This window comes from Podarcis melisellensis, assembly GCF_964234715.1.
Source record: "Podarcis melisellensis genome assembly, chromosome: 9".
Classification (NCBI taxonomy): domain Eukaryota; kingdom Metazoa; phylum Chordata; class Lepidosauria; order Squamata; family Lacertidae; genus Podarcis; species Podarcis melisellensis.
This window is the reverse complement of record NC_138541.1, coordinates 31,039,812-31,060,973: the sequence shown is the minus strand read 5'-3', so window position 1 is coordinate 31,060,973 and position 21,162 is coordinate 31,039,812. Positions and strand designations below refer to the sequence as shown.

At 40.1% G+C, this 21,162-nt stretch overlaps 2 protein-coding genes across 14 annotated transcripts in view; one reads left to right on the top strand and one right to left on the bottom strand.

The window, feature by feature from the left end:
• SCLT1 (sodium channel and clathrin linker 1) overlaps nucleotides 1-8,355 on the top strand; it is a 41,114-nt gene extending 32,759 nt beyond the window's left edge. For all 4 annotated transcript variants that reach the window (XM_081926049.1, XM_081926050.1, XM_081926051.1 and 1 more), the window contains exons 20-22: nucleotides 6,125-6,203; nucleotides 6,901-6,996; nucleotides 7,951-8,355. In XM_081926049.1, the coding sequence (XP_081782175.1) occupies nucleotides 6,125-6,203; nucleotides 6,901-6,996; nucleotides 7,951-8,013 (238 nt within the window). In that variant the 3' untranslated portion in view covers nucleotides 8,014-8,355. The remainder of the gene's footprint in view (nucleotides 1-6,124; nucleotides 6,204-6,900; nucleotides 6,997-7,950) is intronic.
• A 1,022-nt stretch (nucleotides 8,356-9,377) lies between these two features.
• Nucleotides 9,378-21,162, bottom strand: part of JADE1 (jade family PHD finger 1) — a 158,469-nt gene continuing 146,684 nt past the window's right edge. For all 10 annotated transcript variants that reach the window (XM_081926012.1, XM_081926011.1, XM_081926013.1 and 7 more), the window contains 2 exons: nucleotides 20,186-20,303; nucleotides 9,378-13,955 (listed from right to left, as the gene is read on the bottom strand). In XM_081926012.1, the coding sequence (XP_081782138.1) occupies nucleotides 13,057-13,955; nucleotides 20,186-20,303 (1,017 nt within the window). In that variant the 3' untranslated portion in view covers nucleotides 9,378-13,056. The remainder of the gene's footprint in view (nucleotides 13,956-20,185; nucleotides 20,304-21,162) is intronic.

Below are 21,162 nucleotides of genomic sequence, written 5' to 3'. Positions count from 1 at the left end.
AATGGATTTGCTGGGACCATAATTCAGACAGGAAATGTAGATGTGATACTGTTCTTGTTTAGATTTTAATTAACATTCCTCTGTTTTGTGACTGTCCAGAAATAATAGCTGCCAACAGAGCAAATCTTTGAGAAGGTAGATGTAAAGCTTCCAATAGATAAGCATTGCTGCGGGAAAAACTCTTTCCCCACTGCAGTTCAGAAAGGTTTATTAATGGAGCCTGGTCCTCTGAATCAGCTTAAGATGCAGCAGGATAAACTATAAAATCTATCCTATTCTTGGAAAGTGAGGCTATTGTTCAACCCTGCCCTGCTTCTGGAAGGAAAGAAACCCTGCCTTATTGCCTCTTCTCAACAGTGGCTAGAACATGGCATGTTCTCATTAACTTTTGAAGTGATTCCAAAAATCAACAGTGCTGCTCAAGGAGGTGGTAGAGCAGTGGAAGAGCAATGTAAGTGCCTCATGCAGTCAAGCTGCAGGAGATGGGTATTAGCACCCAAAGTGGTCACTGAGGTCAGGCAATAGCAACCAAGTCAGTATTTGCTGGATCTGAATAAGTGTTTAGCTGTTAAAACCCCAGATTCTGTTGCAACATGGAGCTCTGATCATTGTAAGCAGGTATTTCTAAATCTTCAACTCAAAAGGGGGGGCATGGTGGTGTGCACACAAATATCAGTAAGCTGTTCATAATAACTTTGATTGGCTTCTTTCTGAAACAGTGCTGGTGAGATTCAAAGGTGGCTTAGAAGAAGCTTATTGAATGTTCTTTGTAGTTAGCGCTTCAAACTAGGAAGTCCCATTTGCAGTCAGGACCTGGAAATTGTAGCATAGTCTGATTTAACAAGAAAAGATGCACCTGCGCCTTCTATCCTCCCTAGGCAGTTATTTTTCTCAACTGAATTCCCATACCACAACTCATGGGGAGGTAAGCAGCAGATGCAAGGAGAGTTCTGCACCTGTCCTCTTACAGGATGGATTTGGTTATCTTTTGTAATATGGCACTCTGTGAGAGGCCGAAATGTGGTGCCCCCAAATAGATCTTCTTAATTTTGTGCCCCCTCGGCTCATTGCCCTGTGCAGGGGATCCTTCCGCACCACCCTAAACCTGGCACTGCCTCTTACTATTACAGAGCTACATACCACTCTGGCCCTGCCTCTGTCATACCTTCATTAGCTCTAAACTTTTAAGGTAAAGTCATAAGTGTTTGCCAAGCAGTAGCAATAGTGGCTATATGTTATATACTATTTGGTTACTGCATTTGGCATTGTTTTCACAGGTGCATGGAGTGGGGATAGTATGGCCAGTAAGGAGCCCCATCTGCACTGTGACCCTGTGGTGCCTATTTGAGATCATTTGGGGTTTCTGTGGGCTCTATGGGGTAGATATTTGCTTTCATAGTTCCCAGTGGAGGATAAAGTTCTAACTAAGATAGCAACTTCTTCATTTTTTTCCTCCACCACACCCTGTTTCTTGGACTCCCTTATACTATCATGGCAGTTTTACTTACATCATCACTTAAGGTTACATAGGTTTAAAGGATTGAGAAGCAATCCTGTTCTTGTTCAGGATAGGACTGAGAGATAGAGTGTGTGTGTGTGTGTGTTCGTGTTCACACGCATGCCAATTTACAACACCCATTCCCAAAGTTTGAGATACTTGAAACAAACAGATAAATCCTACATAAAATACCCATTAAAGTACATAGAGTCATGTGGCCGCAGGCATTAAGGGAAGGTCTTTTAGAATTTCCAGGTTCAGTTTTAACAAGTCTCCAAGGGAGTTCCTTGAAGTGTCTTAAGATACTCAGATCTCGATAATGCAGATTCAGCGTATGCTAATTGTGCATGCTCCTAATGTTGAAAAGTGACCTCAGTGCCTTTCATTTATTAAAATCCTTTCACCTTACTAAGGAGCCCTATCATGTTGAGAGCCACTCTGGAAGTTAATTGGCTGAAAAGCAGACTATAAAAATCAGGAATAAATGAAAATGGGTCACTTAAATTGTTTGTGTTGCTCTTCAAAGATTCCCCAGTATCTTAGTGGCATTATTTCTATCATAATGACCTGTAATCCTACAGTCCATTTTGCTCATTACTGCAGTTACAAACTGTACTGTGAAATCACAGAGGAGTTTGGGGTTGTGGTGGTTTGAGCCAACCTATTATTAATCGTAATAACATTATCACCAACATTTCTATACTATCCTTCCTCTCTCAAAATCAAGGAAGAATAGCTGTTAATCTTACACTTTAGTTATAAACATTCCTTCAGCTGGGGAAATGTAATTCCTATTGAATCCACTGAGACTTAGGTGTTTTAGGCTAGGCACAGACTAACAGGTTAAGGCCAGGATGCCAGTCACCTTGTGCACACTGGAGTGCCTGCAGTTTCTTCCTCTGACAGGAGCTCATTGTACCACATCAGATGTTTCCCTGCAGGATTCTCCAACTTCTCAGAGTAGTATTTCAGGCAGCATGGGAGAGGGGGCAGACAAAAGCTTCCTGTGCAGCTGTTTGGATCCCCTTAAATTAACACTATTTTGAGTAAATCAGTTTTGAGTTTCATAGGTGTTCTTTCTGAATCATGGTTGTATCTTTGTATCTTTAAGCTTTTGGTTGTACAGCTTTCTCATGATTTCCAAGACTGATCCTTCTGGGATAGTATAGTTATTCATTATTAGGTATTAGCTAGAGCAGTGTTCTTTTGACATACCATCTAGTCTATTAAATAAATTACATCATATTTAGGGACCTTTGAGTCCCCCACCCCTTCATTTCTACCACGTTATTTTTGGCTGGAATTCTGTAATACTTGGCAGCCATAACTGTTTATTTTAAGATATTGATTAAAAATGTTAACAGGATGAGAAACAGCTGCAGGTACTGGCAGTCTACAAAATATATAATTACTAAGAATAACTGAAGCATATTACGGCATAAGTCAACAGAAAAACATCTGGAATGTGCTGTATGTGTCACATGAGAATTTTGCATTAAACACTTCCCACAGCTGGCAGATTTATTATCTTTTCTGCTCTACTACTAAACAGCTCACCTTTGTTTTCCACACATAAGCCTTTGTGGTAGACACTTGAGCAATTTTCTGCAAACTTCATTTACCTATTTTAATGAGGCAAATTTTCTGGAATATGTAGGAACAATTGGGACTGATTATCACTCTGATAGTTTTATACTATGTCACCTTTCTGGTGGGGGGAACGGGACGACTGCTTCTCACTATCTTGGTATTTTAGAATTACGAGACGTGAAAGGGTAGCCATGTTAAGGATAAAGGTACCCCTGACCGTTAGGTCCAGTTGCTAACGACTCTGGGGTTGCGCACTCATCTCACTGTATAGGCCAAGAGAGCCGGCGTTTGTCCACAGACAGCTTCCAGGTCATGTGGCCAGCATGAAAAAGCCGCTTCTGGCGAACCAGAGCAGCGCACAGAAATGCCATTTACCTTCCCGGAGTGGTACCTATTTATCTACTTGCACTTGACGTGCTTTCGAACTGCTAGGTGGGCAGGAGCTGAGACTGAACAACGGGAGCTCACCCAATCATGGAGATTCGAACCACCGACCTTCCGATCGGCAAACCCTAGGCTCAGTGGTTTAGACCACAGCGCCACTCACGTCTAACAAATGTATCATGGCATAGGGTTTTGTGTGCAAGAGTTCAATTGTTAGATGCATGAAGTGTTATTTGACATATATACAGATGGTTACAAGGTGGGGATGTTGTAGAGTGGGGTTAGGAAACTGAACAATCAATGCAAATGATAGGTGTCCATTTACTGGGGAAATACTAATGCAAAATAGTGTTTACTGCAAAACAGCATTTAGTGAAAAGGATTGTTTCAGTCCGGTTGTGTGTGGTGAACTGTCAACTGTTAATTGGCAAAGAAGATAAAGCGTAGGTGTGAAGATGAACAAGCTTTTGGTAACATGACTGCTGTTTGTTGCAGAAGCTTGTATGTGTACAGGGTGCCCCAGTTTTGGAGCCACTATAGTTTCCTCATAGTCCTTCAGATTACACAAATTAACTACTTGGGGTTGGGGGAGCTGATTCTCATTGTAAAGACAACATGTGAGAACCTGAGGCTCCCCTCTCCACTTCCCCACAGAGATAAGAATGGCTTGGAGACTTAGGAAATGGTACCACTGGGGGGGGGGTCTTTCCCTTAGGTTCCTGGCACTGCAAAGAGGTGGCAGTGATCTCCATTCTGATCTTGATGGGAGATTGGAGAGCTATAATGCATAGCCTTCACGGTGAGATTTAAAAAAAGCCAGGGTATGTAGCTGCCTGCTATGTAATGTGATCATCTAGTTTGGCCCTAAGAGCCTGAGAGGAAAGAGTTCTCATAAATAAATAAATATTACCTCGAGTTAAGAACTTTGCTTCAGGTTGAGAACAGAAATCGTGCTGTGGTGGTGCAGCAGCAGCAGCAGGAGGCCCCATTAGCTAAAGTGGTGCTTCAGGTTAAGAGCAGTTTCAGGTTAAGAATGGACCTCCAGAACGAATTAAATACTTAACCCGAGGTACCACTGTACGTGCAGCTACTCACACAGAGTCAATTAAGGTTTGGCAGACAGCCAAGGCAATGTAGAGGAGTAAGTCTGCCTGGTGATAGAGAGGCATGGAGACAGCTCCATGATTGGTCAAGCTCTCTCAAGGGAGTAACGATTAATGGCCTACTAACTGGAAAGTGTTAGTTCAGTGGTTCAGCGTGTCAGTGTGGAAGTTGAGAGTTGTGAGAGAGCTAGCAAAAGATCCGTATTCTGTTCCTGTAAATAGTCTACTGTATATAATAAACACCTAACTACAAGTTCCTGGTTCCTGCTTCGTCCATCCTGTCCGCAGCCAAGTTGCCAATTGCTTTCGTGAACTCTGAGTTTACTCTGCTAGGTCTGGCTAAGGTCCTGCAACTAGTCAGAAAGTTGTGAAACACCAACAGGTTTTGCCAATACAGACAACAATGCTTTGAGAGTCCTAGAGCCCAAGACAGTGTGGTTTCTAGGATTCCCCCGTTTGTGGATCTTGGAAACAAATAGAAAATAACACATGAGGTGTGCCTGCGTAGATTTATCCTGTACTCCTATAACACATTGTTCCTTTCAGTATTCCATGGGTGTGAAACATGCATTATTCATCAAAAGCTGTACATCCTCCCGTTTGTAGGGCAGTTGAAACCATGGGTCAGACAAACCAGTGTTTGGGACAAGATCCATTGCAGGAGAAGGGCTTGGGGTGCCTCATTCTCAAGCTTGCAAGCCTGTTCAGAGATAGGGTGTTCTATTTCTACAAGCTTCTTTAATAAATTTGAGGTAGTAGGCAGGACTTTCGGCATTTGCTCAGTGGTACAAGATGCCAGGACCAGAGGTAAAGATTTCCTGTGCATCTTCTTGAAGAATAAGACAACCAACCATAACTAGTTATGAAATTAAATGCCTCCAAACTAGCTGAACAACAAAAACTGAGTTGCTACTCAGACTTTAATAAGAAAACTGAGTGGGAAGGCATGTGCACTCTCTGGAACCTTTCAGTCAACAGACATCTTCCTTGAGTTTAGTGGACTGTTTGCTCCCATTTTTTAGCTCTGGAAGGTACAGCTTTGCCCAGGATCCCATGTGTAGGGAGACCATGACATAAGTGGTATCTAGGTTAATACTTGATGGACACCGTCCATAGGATTATATTGCTTATTTTATCACATTAAGCAGGGATGTGGCATTCCAGCTCTAGGATTCCAATACCCATTAGCCCAGCCAGCATGGCCAGTGGTCAGGGATGATTAGAGCTACCTGGAAATCCAAAAGTCCCCTGTCCTTAATGAAAAGTTTTTATTTTTGTGAATGAATGACATTTTAGATTTTTGTTAAAAGTAAGGTTTCGGAATTGTTGTTTTGCTCTTCGTTGTGAATCTGTCCTATCACAGTGCTGTCCACAATACTAAAGATGGTCATTATTGGTATCTTAAAGTACTATCCTTTTCCTACTTCATTGGAAAGAAGGAATTTGAAAGAGTGAAGAATATATTATTGTCCCATATACCTCTGGAAATGAGTTAGGTCAACATATATGTTGATTTTCATTAATGAGTTTCTTTGATCTTGTTTCATAGAAGTGAGCTGAGCCGTCAAAAAATTTACACCCAGGAGGTACTTTGTCAGCTGGAAAGAACAAATGAAAAGGTTATTGAGGTAAGAGAATGAGCCTCATCCAAATGCTGTGCTTTAACTAGATGTACATCTTGTCTAACTTGAACTCTCTTGGTACACATCATTTGTTTGCTTAGAGTAGTTTTCAGCTGGAAAACTCTGTCATATTTGTGATCATACACACTGGGGAAAATGCTAGAAACATTTATTTTACTATTATTAAAACATACAGCTTCATTCATAGCTAATTTTGCGCTGTTAATTTTTTTTACTAAGTAATGGTACCTTTCTGTGATCTTTAGCTTGTCATTTTTTCCTGCAATGGCTGGTTCAATTTTTCTAACAACTAAAAAATTCTGTTACAATTAGCCCTCCTAAGTACTGATCCTCATAGTTCTGCCTCCCTGGACAGCCTATCATCTGTCCTTGCTTTCCTTTGACGGCCAACTGATTGAAGCATCTCAGGAGTCCAGCACCACCCCTTCCCTGTTGAAATCTGTACTTGTAACTTCCTTAAAATTATGTTTTTTATATGAGTTGTGTCATGAGATTCCGAAGACTGGAAATCCCTGTCAAGGTTAGACACAATGCATAGGAGCAACCTGCCTTGTTTGCTTTTGTTAGTCGGTTCCTGGCTTTGCCATTCACCAAGTTTCTCTTCCTTAAACCTTGTTTCCTGAAATATGTATGATCTGATAACAGAAACTTAAATTTGTAATGAGCTATTTCATTTATACAGAATGAAAAATTAATGATGGAACATCAAGAGAAAGTCAACAGACTTCAAAGGCGACTAAGCCAGGCAGAAGAGAGGGCAACTACAGCATCTCAACAGGTATCTAGAAATAAATCAGATCCGCACCCTTATTACAGCTGCATAACCAAAAATCTTTAATCATAATAATTTTATTATTTATATGTCGCCCATCTGACTGGTTTGCCCCAGCCACTCTGGGCAGTTCTCAACAAAATATTTTAAACACAATAAAATATCAACCATTAAAAACTTCCCTGAACAGGGCTGCCTTCAGATGTCTTCTAAAAGAAAGATAGTTGTTTATCTCCTTGACATCTGATGGGTGGATGTTCCACAGGGCGGGCACCACTACCAAGAAGGCTCTTTGCCTGGTTCCCTGTAACTTTACTTCTCACAGTGAGGGAACTGCCCGAGGGCCCTCGGAGCTGGACCTCAGTGTCTGGGCTGAACGATGGGGGTGGAGACGCTCCTTCAGGTATAATGGGCCGAGGCAGCTTAGGGTTTTAGAGGTCAGCACCAACACTTTGAACTCGGCAGCCTTCAAATTGGATCATTTAATGAAGAGCTGAATCAGAGTCTTAACCAAATTAATGTTTCAGTTTTCTCTGTTGGGATGAAAGTCAAAACATCTGCGTGTAAGAAAGTTCAAATGTACGTGGTGACAGAATGGGAAGTTATTGGTTTGTTCTTATTTGTATTATGCATTTTGTGCTTTTATCTTTTATTTTTATGCGGTGATTTTTATCCCAAGATCTATGAAGTGTGGTATGCAACTCTTAAAATTGGCAACTATGCAATTCCTCTATGTATTCATAATGAAGGTGGCTTTCACTCGATAAACTATTCAGAAAAAAACTTAGGAATCATTTGAATATATATATATATATATATATATGCACCTTAAGTATATTGTAGAAGCAGAATAAAATAATTCCCTCACTTTATCTGTACTTCAGCTTGCATTATAATCCAATTAGTTTAAAGATTCCTACTGAAGAAACAAATTATTGTTTTGTTTTGTTTTAATTACAGCTCAGTGCAATTACAATGCAGAGGAAAAAGGCTGCTTCCTTGATAGACTTGGAAAATACTTGAAAGTAATATATTGTTCCTCCATGCAACATGTAAGTTGAGGCTGCTGAAGAGCAGCATTAGGACATATCATGCATAGAGTGACTTCTATAAAAATGTGCATCACTGTTACCCGAGAAGAGAATCACTGTGGCTTCTTCACAATAAACATTAAGCAGGTAACTGCAAATACATATTGAAGTGAATTAAAGCTAGATGGAAAGGTGGATTCCCTTATATAACATGTTTTGTTTTATTGTAGAAAACTTTGCCACAAAGTTTTAAATACACAATTGCTGAATTTTAAGGTTTTTTACAACTGACAGTACCTAATGTTGTGTTAATAAACTCAACATTTTAAAACTATTTTTTCCCATGTAAGGTGTTGAATTTGAAAACAAATTGGCCTTTTTAAAATTGCTATTGTATTTATTTTTTTACTTTATTTATTCCTTAGATGTTAATTGACACAAGTAAAACTACTCTTTTCTGGTTCCCCAAATTCTTGTGGATATACAAACAGTTCCTATTACAGATGAATACTTCAAAGATGTTATTTACAGGATTCAGAATACTATTGCATTTCCATGTTGTATAATGTAAGAACTACCAAAGAATCAAAAGGGCTTTTAGCATTATGGCTTGAGACATGTGTTTCCAATGCACACACATCTGAGTAACTTGGCTGGGAATTAGCCTCTCAGAAATGAGTGAATGGGAAGGAATTTAGCACCATGACAGGGAAACTTTGGCCTTCTGCAACCCTGGGTTCTATTTCTGCTGGAGTGCAGGCTGTTATCTGGTAGAGCTGCCTCAGAAAACTGGCACCTTAGCCAAATTGGCAAGAGCTTGCAAGTGCTGCACAAGACTTTGGGTCTATATAGTGGAGTACCATGGTGGGTACTTACAGGAGGGGGAAAGAATGGTTAAATTTCACAATTTCATTGAGAAAGAAAGCTTCTTACAATACAATAAAAGATTGCCTTGTAAAATGTATGAAGTAAGCATGAATCACTGAAGTGAGAGTAGGAAGGAATGTGAGACAAGAGAGCAAAGAGGTGGCAGCGAGCCAAGGCCAGCTTCACTGAGTTGGGTTGGAGAAAAAAGAACTGTAGGAGAAGACTGCAATGGGCTGAAAGACAAGGAATGAGATGGGTTATTGTACATTCTTAGTCTACTGAGATGAACAGAGAAGGGGGAATCCTTAGTAGTAGATTAGATCCAAGAGCAAAGAGAAAATCCAGACTCCTAGCATTTCCACCAAGTAGGGATGGAAAGTAATGGGCCACCTTGGCACCAGTTGCAAGAGTAAGTCTAGCTGAAAAGCTTTTCTGCTTCTGGAATCTTGTGGAGGTAGCAGCATAGATGTCAAATCATAACACTTGACGTGTATTGCAAAATGTACAGCATTTATTCACATACAGACAAAGGCACAATTCTACTAAATATTTTAACAAAAAAATACAGCCATCTTCAACTAGGTCTTTATAAATACTTCAAAAAGGGAGGAAAATAAATACAGGATTGGGCCATGTAATATAAAATAGTCATCTCTACATATACTTTTATTTCTGATTCTATCTTTTTTTGTCATCATGCACCTGTTTTCAAATTTGAGCAAAATGGACACCAAAGCTAGGCACATAGTGAAAAATCGTCTGTACAGGGTTTTACAAATGTAGTAATGAAAGTTTTTTTAAGTTTTTTAAAATAATATTTGTACACATGAGACATGTATAACGTTCCATTCATTTAGGGAGTGTGTGTGTCCATCCCCAAAACCTAACAGATAGCATTCCAGGTCATTTCAGAAGGGTTTATTAAGCCTACATTTCAAAGTAGTACACCAATCAAAATCAAGAAATGTCTTGGGCATTCTGCATAAGGAAAAAGGTGAAACCTAACAAGAAATAACAGCTGTTTCCATATTAACAAAATGAATGCAGTAGTAGGTAAGGATTACTGCTTTATTTTATTTTTCTTTTACTGAGTGCTTAGAGGAGCATGGAACTTGTACAGTTGGTCATACTGATGTTTTCCCATATTTCTGCAGCTATGGGGGAAAGCACAATTTATTTTTCTCTTTTTTTTCTTAATTTTTGGTTCAGCATTATTCAAAATCAGAAAGCTTATTAACCTAAACATGGTGGGGAGCAAAACAGGTAAGGCATTGTTCTGCACAAATGCTATCATTCCTAATAGTGCAAATGTTATGATATTTCTTTCAAAATAAGTCATAACATTGAGTAATGTTTACTTATAATCAAATTTATTTTATTCCTTCTATGGCTTGATGAACATCACCCTTACAGGGCAGGCTAACTGATATTCCACTCAACCCTCACCCAAAACACTTACTGTATTGAAAAGTAAATTAATCACGTCCCTCTTTTCCCATATTTTAACAAGAACATGTCTGCTTTTAAAGCAGCAAACCTGGTCAACATACCTATAAGATATGAGTAGTTTAATCAGAAGCAATAAAGCCTTATAAAACTACATCTTTCATATCACTATTTTTTCATTTCCAATATCCTAAACTGTTGTCACTATCTTGATCATGTTAAGAATCAAGGCCTCAGTGTCTTAATCTTATTCTGATCCAAAGCTAGGCATGGAGTACACTGAGACTAGAGGTGTGCAGGAAGGACTTGTTCTATTTACTTCACTTCTGGAGAATTCCTCTGGTTAAGCACTTGCAACAGTCCCTGCCTGTGTGAAGTTCTGTGCATGCGCTGAAACTCCAGCATGCAAACAGCAGCTGCTAGTTTAGGGCTCTTACATTAAGGCTCACTTCAGATGCGCCTCCAAACATTTGTTTGAGAAATGTACAAACCACAAAGTTGCACATTTCCCTTCCCCTTCCACACATGGATCCCCCTTCAGCTGCCTGTTTTAAGCACAAACCAGTTTGCTGTAACATCTGAAATTTGCCCTCCAAACTAGATTTGGAAGCCCCACTTGCAAGTGTGGTTTCTGATTCTAGTACAAGCAACATTGTAAATATGGGCGGTGCCAAACAAGAAACTGAGAGGAGCCAAGAGTAAATGGAGATGATATGAGCCCACAACTAATTTCTAAATCTTAAGATTTTATTTGTTTTAGTTTATTTTAGGATTGTGACCTCTGTTCCAGAAGCAAATATGAATGAATTCTGAGGGCTGGTTCCCAAAATACATCATGCAAACTCCTATTAAATATATCTGATTCACAGGTACACACATTACATTTTTCTAAGTGGAGAAGGCAAGGGCTGCTTGCAAGTAGGGAACATGTACTGTCTCAACCTCCCCAAGCAGTTTTTTGATCATTCAGTGACTTGCATAGCAAGATGGAACAGCAGCAATCCAGTTCTCAGTTGAAACCCCTGGAAGACTCAAGTCAAATTGCAAGGCTTCAACATTTCTTTCATAGTTGTAAACCCACTTCTTGCGAGTGAAGTAGCTAAATACCGCTGTTGATGGACTGGGGGGAGGGCTGTCCATTTTTATTTTTTTAAAAACACCTACAGCTGCTTAAACTTTCTTATAACTAGGTTACGTCTGATTTTACATCAAAGATCAGTCCCCAAAGTTACTGCAGCCTAAAACTACGTTATGTGTATTATAGATGCACTCGCGATAGAGACACACACTCTATGGGTGCAAGAAAAGAAAAGAAAAAAGACTCTGAACGATCTGTTCATCTTATTGCTGATGGCTTACTCTCATTAGTTATTGCAATTCTTAAAATGATGTAATCCGAACACAAGCCCCTCCATGGTCAAATCTAATCCTTATCATAAAATCATGTTGTTAAATTGGCTTGAATGTAAAGCGCTACTCACATCTTATTGCCTTTCCATTGTATTCAAAATATATATATATATTTATTACATCCTTCTCTTTTTATTTAAAGTAACCCTTGTGTGTCAGAAAATTGCATATCCCAACACATACCATTAGTGCACATTGGGAAAGGCTGCTGACTAGTGCCTTTAGAAACATGGGCATATCTTCATAGCAAATTTCAGCCTGTTTACCTGCCATGGCTTCTCCCCAAAAACCTGGGAACTGTGTGATGAGATGCTGAGAATGAGTTATTGAAAAATCTGTTGCCCATCAGAGAGTTACAATTCTCAGGATGGGGTAGGGAGCAGACAAGAAAGGAGGGTAACCATGACAGCAAAAACTATTTACTATTTGCAGTGTAGACGCACTGAGTCTTTCCCACTTGAATTGTCATCATATTTCGGATGGGCAGTGCCAGCAGAATATAGCAGGCTACAAATCTGCCTTCCTTCTCAGAACAAGATAAAAAGTACTTTTAAGACATATTTTCCAAATTTGAGGAGCTGAGTAGTTTTCATAGTCTTAGTCTGAGTCCCTTCAGAATAGCACTGTGCTGCTACTGTTTTCACAATTGGTCAGCTTGGTTCTATCCCTTCAGGTATCTTAGTAGTCATGGTAAATTCCTCTTACCTGCTTGATGGGCTTTTGTGAAAACTCTTCCGGGATTCATAAAGCTGCCAAAAAAACCCCACCACCACCCTGAATTCTAAAACAACAAAAATTGCAGACTACTAGGGCTTAGTCCTAGCACAGCATCACGAAAGTGACAATTTAGAGTGGACGATGCGGTGCAGGGTGATTATAACCACCATTGTAAATTATCCTTGTGTACTAAACAGCTTGTGCTTTTCAGAGACAAAGGAAAATCCTCAGTGCTATCCACCTAAATCGGTTTCCCCATCCAAATCTACCCCCATTTATTTCATCTTTTAATTTGTATTCATCTTATTGAGCAATTGGCATAGCAAGGTCATCTTCTCAGGTGATTTCTTCAGGAAAGTTGCAAATAAAGAAGGTTGTAATCTCACGGACATGACGGGTGGAGGACAAACTCTTAGTCAAGTGCACGTAAACATATTTCTACAGCCCGGAAAAAACAGGCTCACTGTTGGCTTATATTGTAGCCATGTGTAAGGACCCCCCCTCCTTGTCACACCAATAAATAATGCAGAGTGGATAATTTTTCCAGGCTGGGGCTTCACTGACTCCAGTGCTGTTATTGTGTCTCACTCTCTAGTCAGGAGGCAAGGATGCTTCTCCTAATGATGTCTGTCCTCCTAGGAATAGTGCTATTTGAACTGAGCCTTTGTTGCCTGCATTTCTTCTCAGCCATCTCGGTTTCTGAATCGCTCATCTCAGCATCAGGGGCGTACCCGTCATTCTCGCTGTCCACCTTTAGGTTGCTTTTGGCCCTATCTTTAGGGGAAACTCGACCCAGGCCCGAGTAAGGATAGTTAGAGTTTTGGCGGCACATCTCTTCTTGCCCTTCTCCCTGCTGTTGTCTTTCTCCTTTCTTTGGAATTCGAAATCCTCCCCAGTTTTTCACAGGGCTTCTGGGTGTCGTAGGCACTTTAACCGGAGTTGGATTATAGTTTATTTTGAAAAAAGATCCATTGCATTTAGGCACTATATCCCTCCGGGTTCCAGGCGCTGACCTGCCACTCGGGTGGTTCACAGCCCTTTTGTTTTCTAACTGCCTCTGAGACAGTTCGTTGGATCTCAGGGGTTTGTGGTTGTGTTTAGAAGGTTTCTCCTTCAGTCCTACCTTCATCACATCACAATGGGAATGATTGTCTCTTCTCTTCCTGTGGTCTGCTATAACAACTCCATTCTTCTGTTGTGCTGATCCAATTTGTGCTTCTGCAAAGGTCTTTTCAAAACTGAAAAAGCTACTGGGAGTTGCAAAGCCTTCCCTTTGGCTGGGCTGCTTGAGTAAAGATTTGTCATCATGCCCAGAGCTCCTCCTCATCCGCTCTCTCTTCTGTGTTTTTTTCAAAGAGTGACTCAATGACATGCCCATTTGCTTTCTGAAGAAAGCTGAGTGCCATTTCAAATCCTCTATCTGAGGTGCATCTGGGCCCAGTGGTGTACTGTTGAAGAGCATTATATTTTCCATAGAGGAGGAGGAAGGCATTCCTGGAAAGACAAAAACAAATGGGTTAATGTTTATCTGAAGCAGCTTTCAAGCATTTTTGATTGTCAGTCGATTGCCTGACATTCTTGCTGATTCTCCAGATCCCAACTCAGGGAAACTATCCAGCTTAGCCAGATAAGATATAATCAGGCATGTTGGGATACGCTACTCTCAGCCATCCTAATGAAAAATCATAAGAAATTCTGGAAGGCTGTAGCAGACCACAGACACAGGATGATTCGCTGACATTGATTCCATCTTTGTCATGGGTAGAGCATTTCAAGGTGGTTTTCTTCGATGACTCTATTCCACCTGACAGTCAGGACCATGCCATTTTTACTTTCACAGATGAGTGGCCCCCTGTCTCTATTACCGAAGTTACAAGTTTAATTGATCAGATGAAAGCAGGAAAGGCTGCCGGCCCTGATGCTATTCCATCTGAACTGATCAAAGCCTATCAGAATGGTGGGCTCCGATACTAGCGGATCTATTCACTGCGATAGATAGATCTGGTATCATGCCTCATGGCAGCAATCTAGAATTATCCCAATCTTTAAAAAGGGTGACAAAAAGCTGCCACCCAACTATCGGCCAATAAGTCTATTGTCAAACATTGGGAAATTGTACACTAAACATCTGCTAAATAAACTAACTACTTGGCTTGATGAAAATAACATCATAGGTCAGGGTTTAGGCAAGGGAAATCCACTGTACACAACTGCATGGTGTTATCTCACTTAGCCGCTGCGTACACATGGCTTCATAAAGAATATCTTTATGTGGCCTTCCTAGATAACAAGGCTGCTTTTGACACTGTTGACGGGGCTGTTATGGACCAAATTGGAGACAATGGGCCTAGAACCTAGATTACTATACTTGATCAAAAAGCTTTATACAAAGAACACCTGTCGTATAAGAACACTACCAGGGAATGTAATGACAGATCCCGTCATTATAAACCAAGGAGTAAAGCAGGGCTCCCTCTTTTTTCAGTCTTTTTCTTAACAACCTTACTTCATCATTAAAACAGGTAGATGCCAATAGCCCAAAACTCAACGCATCAAGCACTCCCATCCTCCTATATGCAGATGACATGATTTTGCTTTCATGGACAAGAATTGGCCTAAAACTATTGTTAAATTCCTGTATTGACCATCTGTCCAGAATGAAACTGTGCATGAACTTTGATAAAAGCAAAATAATGTTTTTTGGGAATTCACACAAGAGCTATAGCTGGGTATTTGGTGGAAAAACCATCCAGAAGGTATTTGAATTTAACTATCTGGGAATTACATTCCATCATATGCTTCTATGGTCCTCGCACCGTGCACCGCGGTGAATGCCAGTAAGATGTCTATGCAGGCCATAATGCGGTTTTTCATAACGAGGTAATTCGCATATCCTCTCTGCCCTCAAGGTCTTCAACACCAAAATAATAGCTCAGTTCCTCTATGATATCCCAGTCTGGTTGCCAGGGTTTACCCAGCTGGTAGAACAAGTGCAGGCAAGCTTTCTTTTTAAAGATTTTTGCTATCCCACGTTGTGTCCCCTATTCAGCCTTGTGTCTAGAGGGAGGTCAACACAAGGTAGAGACCGTTGCCTGGGCGCGATTTCTTCTATGTTGGTTAAACATCTACCTCACATTAGACAAAGATCCTCTCCTTGGCGAAGTCTTGTCGGACCCCTTTCTTTCCCCAGGGCTACAACAGTTTAACATAAAGGTACAGCAACTTGGACTGTCAATGGAACTTCTGAAATCGATGCCCCCATCATCTGTCAAGGCTATAATAAAAACTAGGTTGTGGGACATTGAACGCCAGGAACTAACAGCAGCAGAGAAAACATGTTCCCCTCTTTACTTTCTACTTTCTTGGGCATATGAAATTAATCACAATTATCTTGAATTTCTGCTTATCCCTCAAGAAAGAAGGGCATTTTTGCTGGCCAGGTTTAATTCAAATCCATCAAATCTCCTTGGGGGCAGGTTCTTGGGAGTGGTGGAAGGAGAAAGAATTTGCCCATGTGAAGACCACCTGCTGGAAACTCTTACTCATATGGTTCTTAAATGTAAACTATATGCTGATCTCTGCCAGCAGTTTCTAGATCATCTCTGCTTCCCCAAATGGAAACCAGAGTTGGAGGTCATACATTTTCTATTACTGGGGAATGATCAGGAGCTCACCAAGTTAGTGGCAAAGTATCTCTATTTGGTTTTTTGTCGCAGAAACACATTGCAGATGTCTGATCTCCCTGGAGACCTAGAGATGTAACGTTAGACTGTTTTGCCTCTTTTCATTTGACAAATGTTCTGTGATATTGGGGAGGTGGTAATTCTGCATTGATTTACCATGGATGTTTTTATGTGATGCCAATAAAAGGTTTGATGATGATAATGTTTGAGCTTCTTAGCCAAGAATGTCCTTTAGGTGGATCTAGACTTAAGTAATGTGCTTGGTTCCCAGTGAAATTAATGGTCCTTTAAATAATGACTAAGGTGTCACAATTATTTCAATAGTACTTAGGTTCAATTAGCTAGTCTTGATCCAACCTGCTGTCTCTATACTTTTTCCATGTTTTTTTAAAAGGGTTTTTGTGGTGTTTGCCCTCCTAGGTGACATCATGCTGGGTCATAAGGAAAGGGTTAAATGGGTGTGAAGTGATTGGCTAGTGGAAACCCAAGGGGAGGAGTTAAAGTTACAGTTACTGTTGTTGAGAAGTCAGTTGGGAGTTGGAGAAGGAAGAGTGAGGATAAGCCTGTGGGTTGGTCGAGTTGTGTTGTGATGTGAGAGAGTGAGAGAAACTGATAGGAGGAGTTGGATAGACAGTTGGGATAATCAGTTAGCAGTTATTAGGAAAAGTATAGGTATAGAAAACTAAAATTAAGAAACTGACAAGAAAAATTATTTGAAACCATAAACTTGTTAAGGCTTATAAAATTTGCTTATTTCATTTAATGTTAACAACTGTCTGGACTCTGTGTGTACCCAAGAGAAATGGGTTGGTGGCAGCGGGAAAGCAATCACAGTGGTGGCACAGGGATCAATAGACTGTCAAACGTCCGGGGACCCTGTGTGATCGCCACAGTTTTTAATAAACAGCTAAAACATGGAGTACCAGTTTCACATCACTGAACATGTGGCAGTAAACTATCTGTGTCAAACATTTTTTTAATTAATGACAAGATTTTAATAGGGCTTTACTGCTCTGAAAAAAACCACTGCTCCCTGATTAAATACATGTCCCTTTACATCAGAGGCTGACTTCTCTATTTCTGCTTAGTTACATGGGGCAGTAATTGTGGAGTTTTAATAAATATCACTAGAATAACTAAAAATTAAGGCAAGATGTTGCTTGCCTTTGTGCGGATATATGGTGTGTCAGAATATTGGTGAGAGAATCAAACTGGAACAAATAAGCAGTACTGAAACAGACAGTAATATTTTTATACTTGACCCAGGGGAACAGATTCAGTGAAAGGTAGGTGTACTTAGATCACATTTAAATCAAAGATGGCTCACAAGTGTGGTTACTTGAATGCAACTTCCACTGAAAGGAACTGGATTTCTGAGGGTCATAGGCCTATCAGCACTTCATTGATTTCAGTTGGGTAGGGATAACATTGTGCTTAACCCTCCCACTGAAATCTACAGGACATTCCAGTGCTGAACTCCCAAATATACTACAGTGGTACCTCGGGCTACATACGCTTCAGGTTACAGACTCCGCTAACCCAGAAATAGTACCTCAGGTTAAGAACTTTGCTTCAGGATGAGAACAGAAATCGTGCTCCGGTGGCAGCAGGAGGCCCCATTAGCTAAAGTGGTCTCCAGGTTAAGAACAGTTTCAGGTTAAGAACGGACCTCCAGAACGAATTAAGTACTTAACCCGAGGTACCATTGTATGTTCATCATGTGGAAGTTCCAGTGAAATCAATGGGACAGTTTGCATGTTTGGAAACAAATTAATACTGAAATGTCCAAATCTGTGAGTACACTTTGCTAAATCTCAAAGTTTCTATGTTCATTGGTCGTTTAATTAGGTAACATAAGCATAGGGAACTACAGACGTCAGAGCCTGATCTCATTTTGCTTTGTCCCCTGATTTTAACAAAAACACACTTGCCCTGAGAATAGGTGCTTTAAAGCTTACAGTTCACCAAAGTAAACACATCCCCATTAGCCAGGGGTGGCAACCCAACAGAGGCCCAGCTTTGTTGCCTGCCTTAGGAATGCAAGAACAAGGGGACTGGGGAAGGAATTTGTCAAGCCACAACAGAAAATGAAGTGGCAAACTGGCCACTTCATTCTGTTACTGTAATTGCTGCACTAGCAGCTAGATTATATTGCACCAAACCAGAAAACTCCTCAGGGTTGGGTTATGTTAGCAGCCATGTTAGCATAACTTCACAAAACGTTAAGCCAGGGTTGCATGGATGTCGCAATAATCCTACAGATTAAAAACACCGACATCCAATGCTTTAACACTGCGTTTTAAGGCGGCTAAACTGGTGCTGCTGATTAATGATTGAAATGGGAAGGTCATTCAGCTGTAGCAGTTTCTTGCTCAATGGGTACTAGCGTCTTTGAAGAATATATAGTTACAAGTCAGCTAGCTATTTCTTTTGGGTTCATGCTTTTAAAGCACTTTCTGACTGGCAAGCCACATTAAAGAAAGGTCGTTGTTCCACTTAGTTTCTGACTGTCTCCAAAGCTATTTGCTTGTCAGAGTAAGACACTTAGGTTTAAAGAATGTGATAAAAAGGAAGACTTTTCTAGCTCAATTCATTTTTAACATAATAGACTCATGGAGCTCTGTTCTCCTGGCAGTATTTTCCTCCTTGAACATTTGATAAATTTCAATTGTGGTTGAAGAGAGTCAAGTTGTCAACCATTTGTAAAAGAAAGTTAAGTGTAGCAACTAGGATGCATTGTTCATCTTATGACATTCATGCCCCTGATGTTATAAAGAAGGAATAAAAATATGTGCCAGATGAATACAAGCAGGGAGAACGATACTCCTGGTTTCATAATCCAGACCAGAAAGTAAGTCTATTGCACATAACGGAACAGCAAAAATATATATTTTGTCAAAACAATACTGATTTTAATTAAAATTAATAATCAGTTTTGCACAATGAGATAATTTAGAATTTGGAACATTGCCTTCATTGTCAGCTGTGGGTAGGGGAACACAAGGGCTTATGTAACCCTTTTCTCATGCTCCCCTGCATCTTAGTTGCAAACCATCAACAAAAAAACGTAAACATGTAAATGAAAAACACTGAATAGACCACTAAACCCACTGCACAAAAATGTAGTCAGTTTTCAAAGTAAGACAACATAAACAAGTATTAACTGTGCTTTAAATTTTGTCTGTGGGGGTGCTAATATACGATTGAAATTGCCACTCAATTTCCATACAAGGGAAAATAAATATGCTGTTAATAAATTGCTAGATTATTATAGATAGGAACAAAATCTAAATTGTTCACATGTACCCAGGTTAAGTGATTATGAATAATCCAATTTAGATGTAGGGCAAGCAAACATAAGAATTTTAATTAAGAAGCTGTTAAGAATTAAGTAAAGGAAATTTTGAGGAGTAGGATCTAAGGAAACCTACATAGTGGCAGCTAAATAATGTTGGAAGAAAATAACTGCCAGGTAGGATTCAGACTTGCACAAATATAAACATAAATAGCAAATGATTTTATAGTTATATAAAAAAAATACTTTTGAGTGGGACCTGTATACACTTCACTGATTGAATACTATGTTGAGAGGGTGAAGTACAGGTTGGTAAGAGTGAAGTACAGGTTGGTGGGTGAGGAGTTATGAAACTGAATGCATCTGAAATGTAAAAACTGAAAGAGTAAACCTATTCAAGTTTGAGGAGGGAAAGCAGATCATCTCCATCTCAAAATATAAAAAGAGCCAGCAAGTGGCAAGACACATACAGAGGCCTACTAGCAATGGTTTTTAATAGCTATCTACTATAGCAATCCACAAGTCCCTCAGTAAGTCAAAGAAATTATCAGAGTCTTTCAAATACTTAACATGTGGTTGGTGGTTTTTTGTCAGTGTGCAGGGTGCAAAGAGGGTTATAGAGAAATGCAAGCCAATGCATTTCATTACAGTGCACAAAAACATTACAGCAATAATTTTCATTCCACACCAGTATGCCAACACATTTGCCATGGGGTACTCCAGCATAAAAAGACAAACGAACTCACCTGAAGCTCTTTCATGCTCCATAAGATTTGTATAGAGATTGAATATCTGTTCCTGGACTTTGCAAACAGATCTTTTAATTTTTTCCCGTCGGGTCACCATATATGTGAGGTTTCGTACCTAAAAACACAATGTGTAATATGTCGATTCATGTAAGAGAAACATATTTTGAAGTTGATATTTGAATTTTAAAAACCTCCTAAAAAGAAGCTTTTCCAAGCTAGAAGACATTTTGCAACCCAATCTGGAATGTGTGGGTTACTAGTGCTGAAGGAGAGGTATGTTACACCAGCAAAGAGGACCCCTTTTCTTTATCCCTACAGTGGTACCTCTGGATGCAAATGGGATCCGTTCCGGAGCCCTGTTCGCATCCTGAAGTGAACGCAACCAGTGTCTGCACAGGTCACGATTCGCCGCTTCCGCACATGCCATCATTTTTAGTGTCTGCGCATGCGCGGGTGGCGAAACCCGGAAATAACACGTTCCGTTACTTCCGGGTTGCTGCAGAGCGCAACCCAAAAACGCTCAACCTGAAGCAACTTTAACCTGAGGTATGACTGTACTTCCCACATTAAGAACCTATGAAGAGGTCCTCCTCCAAGGGTCTTCTGATGGTTCCCTCACTGCAAAAAGTTACAGGGAACCAGGCAGAGGGCCTTCTTGGTAGTGGCGCCCACCCTGTGGAATTGCCCTCCCTTCAGATGTCAAGGAGATAAAGAACTACATAACTTTTAGAGACATCTGAAGGCAGTCCTGTTTAGGGAAGTTTTTAATGTTTGATATTTTATTCTGTTTCAATATATGCTGTAAGCTGCCCAGAGTGGCTGGGGAAACCCAGCCAGATGAGCAGGGTATAAATAATAAAAATATTATGATAAGTACTTTCTTTTGTCTGTACTTTTGTATTCCAACATTTGGCTTCATTGAATGTCCCTGTGTATGAGAAAGGGGGGAAATGTCTTCTTTACCACATTTTACA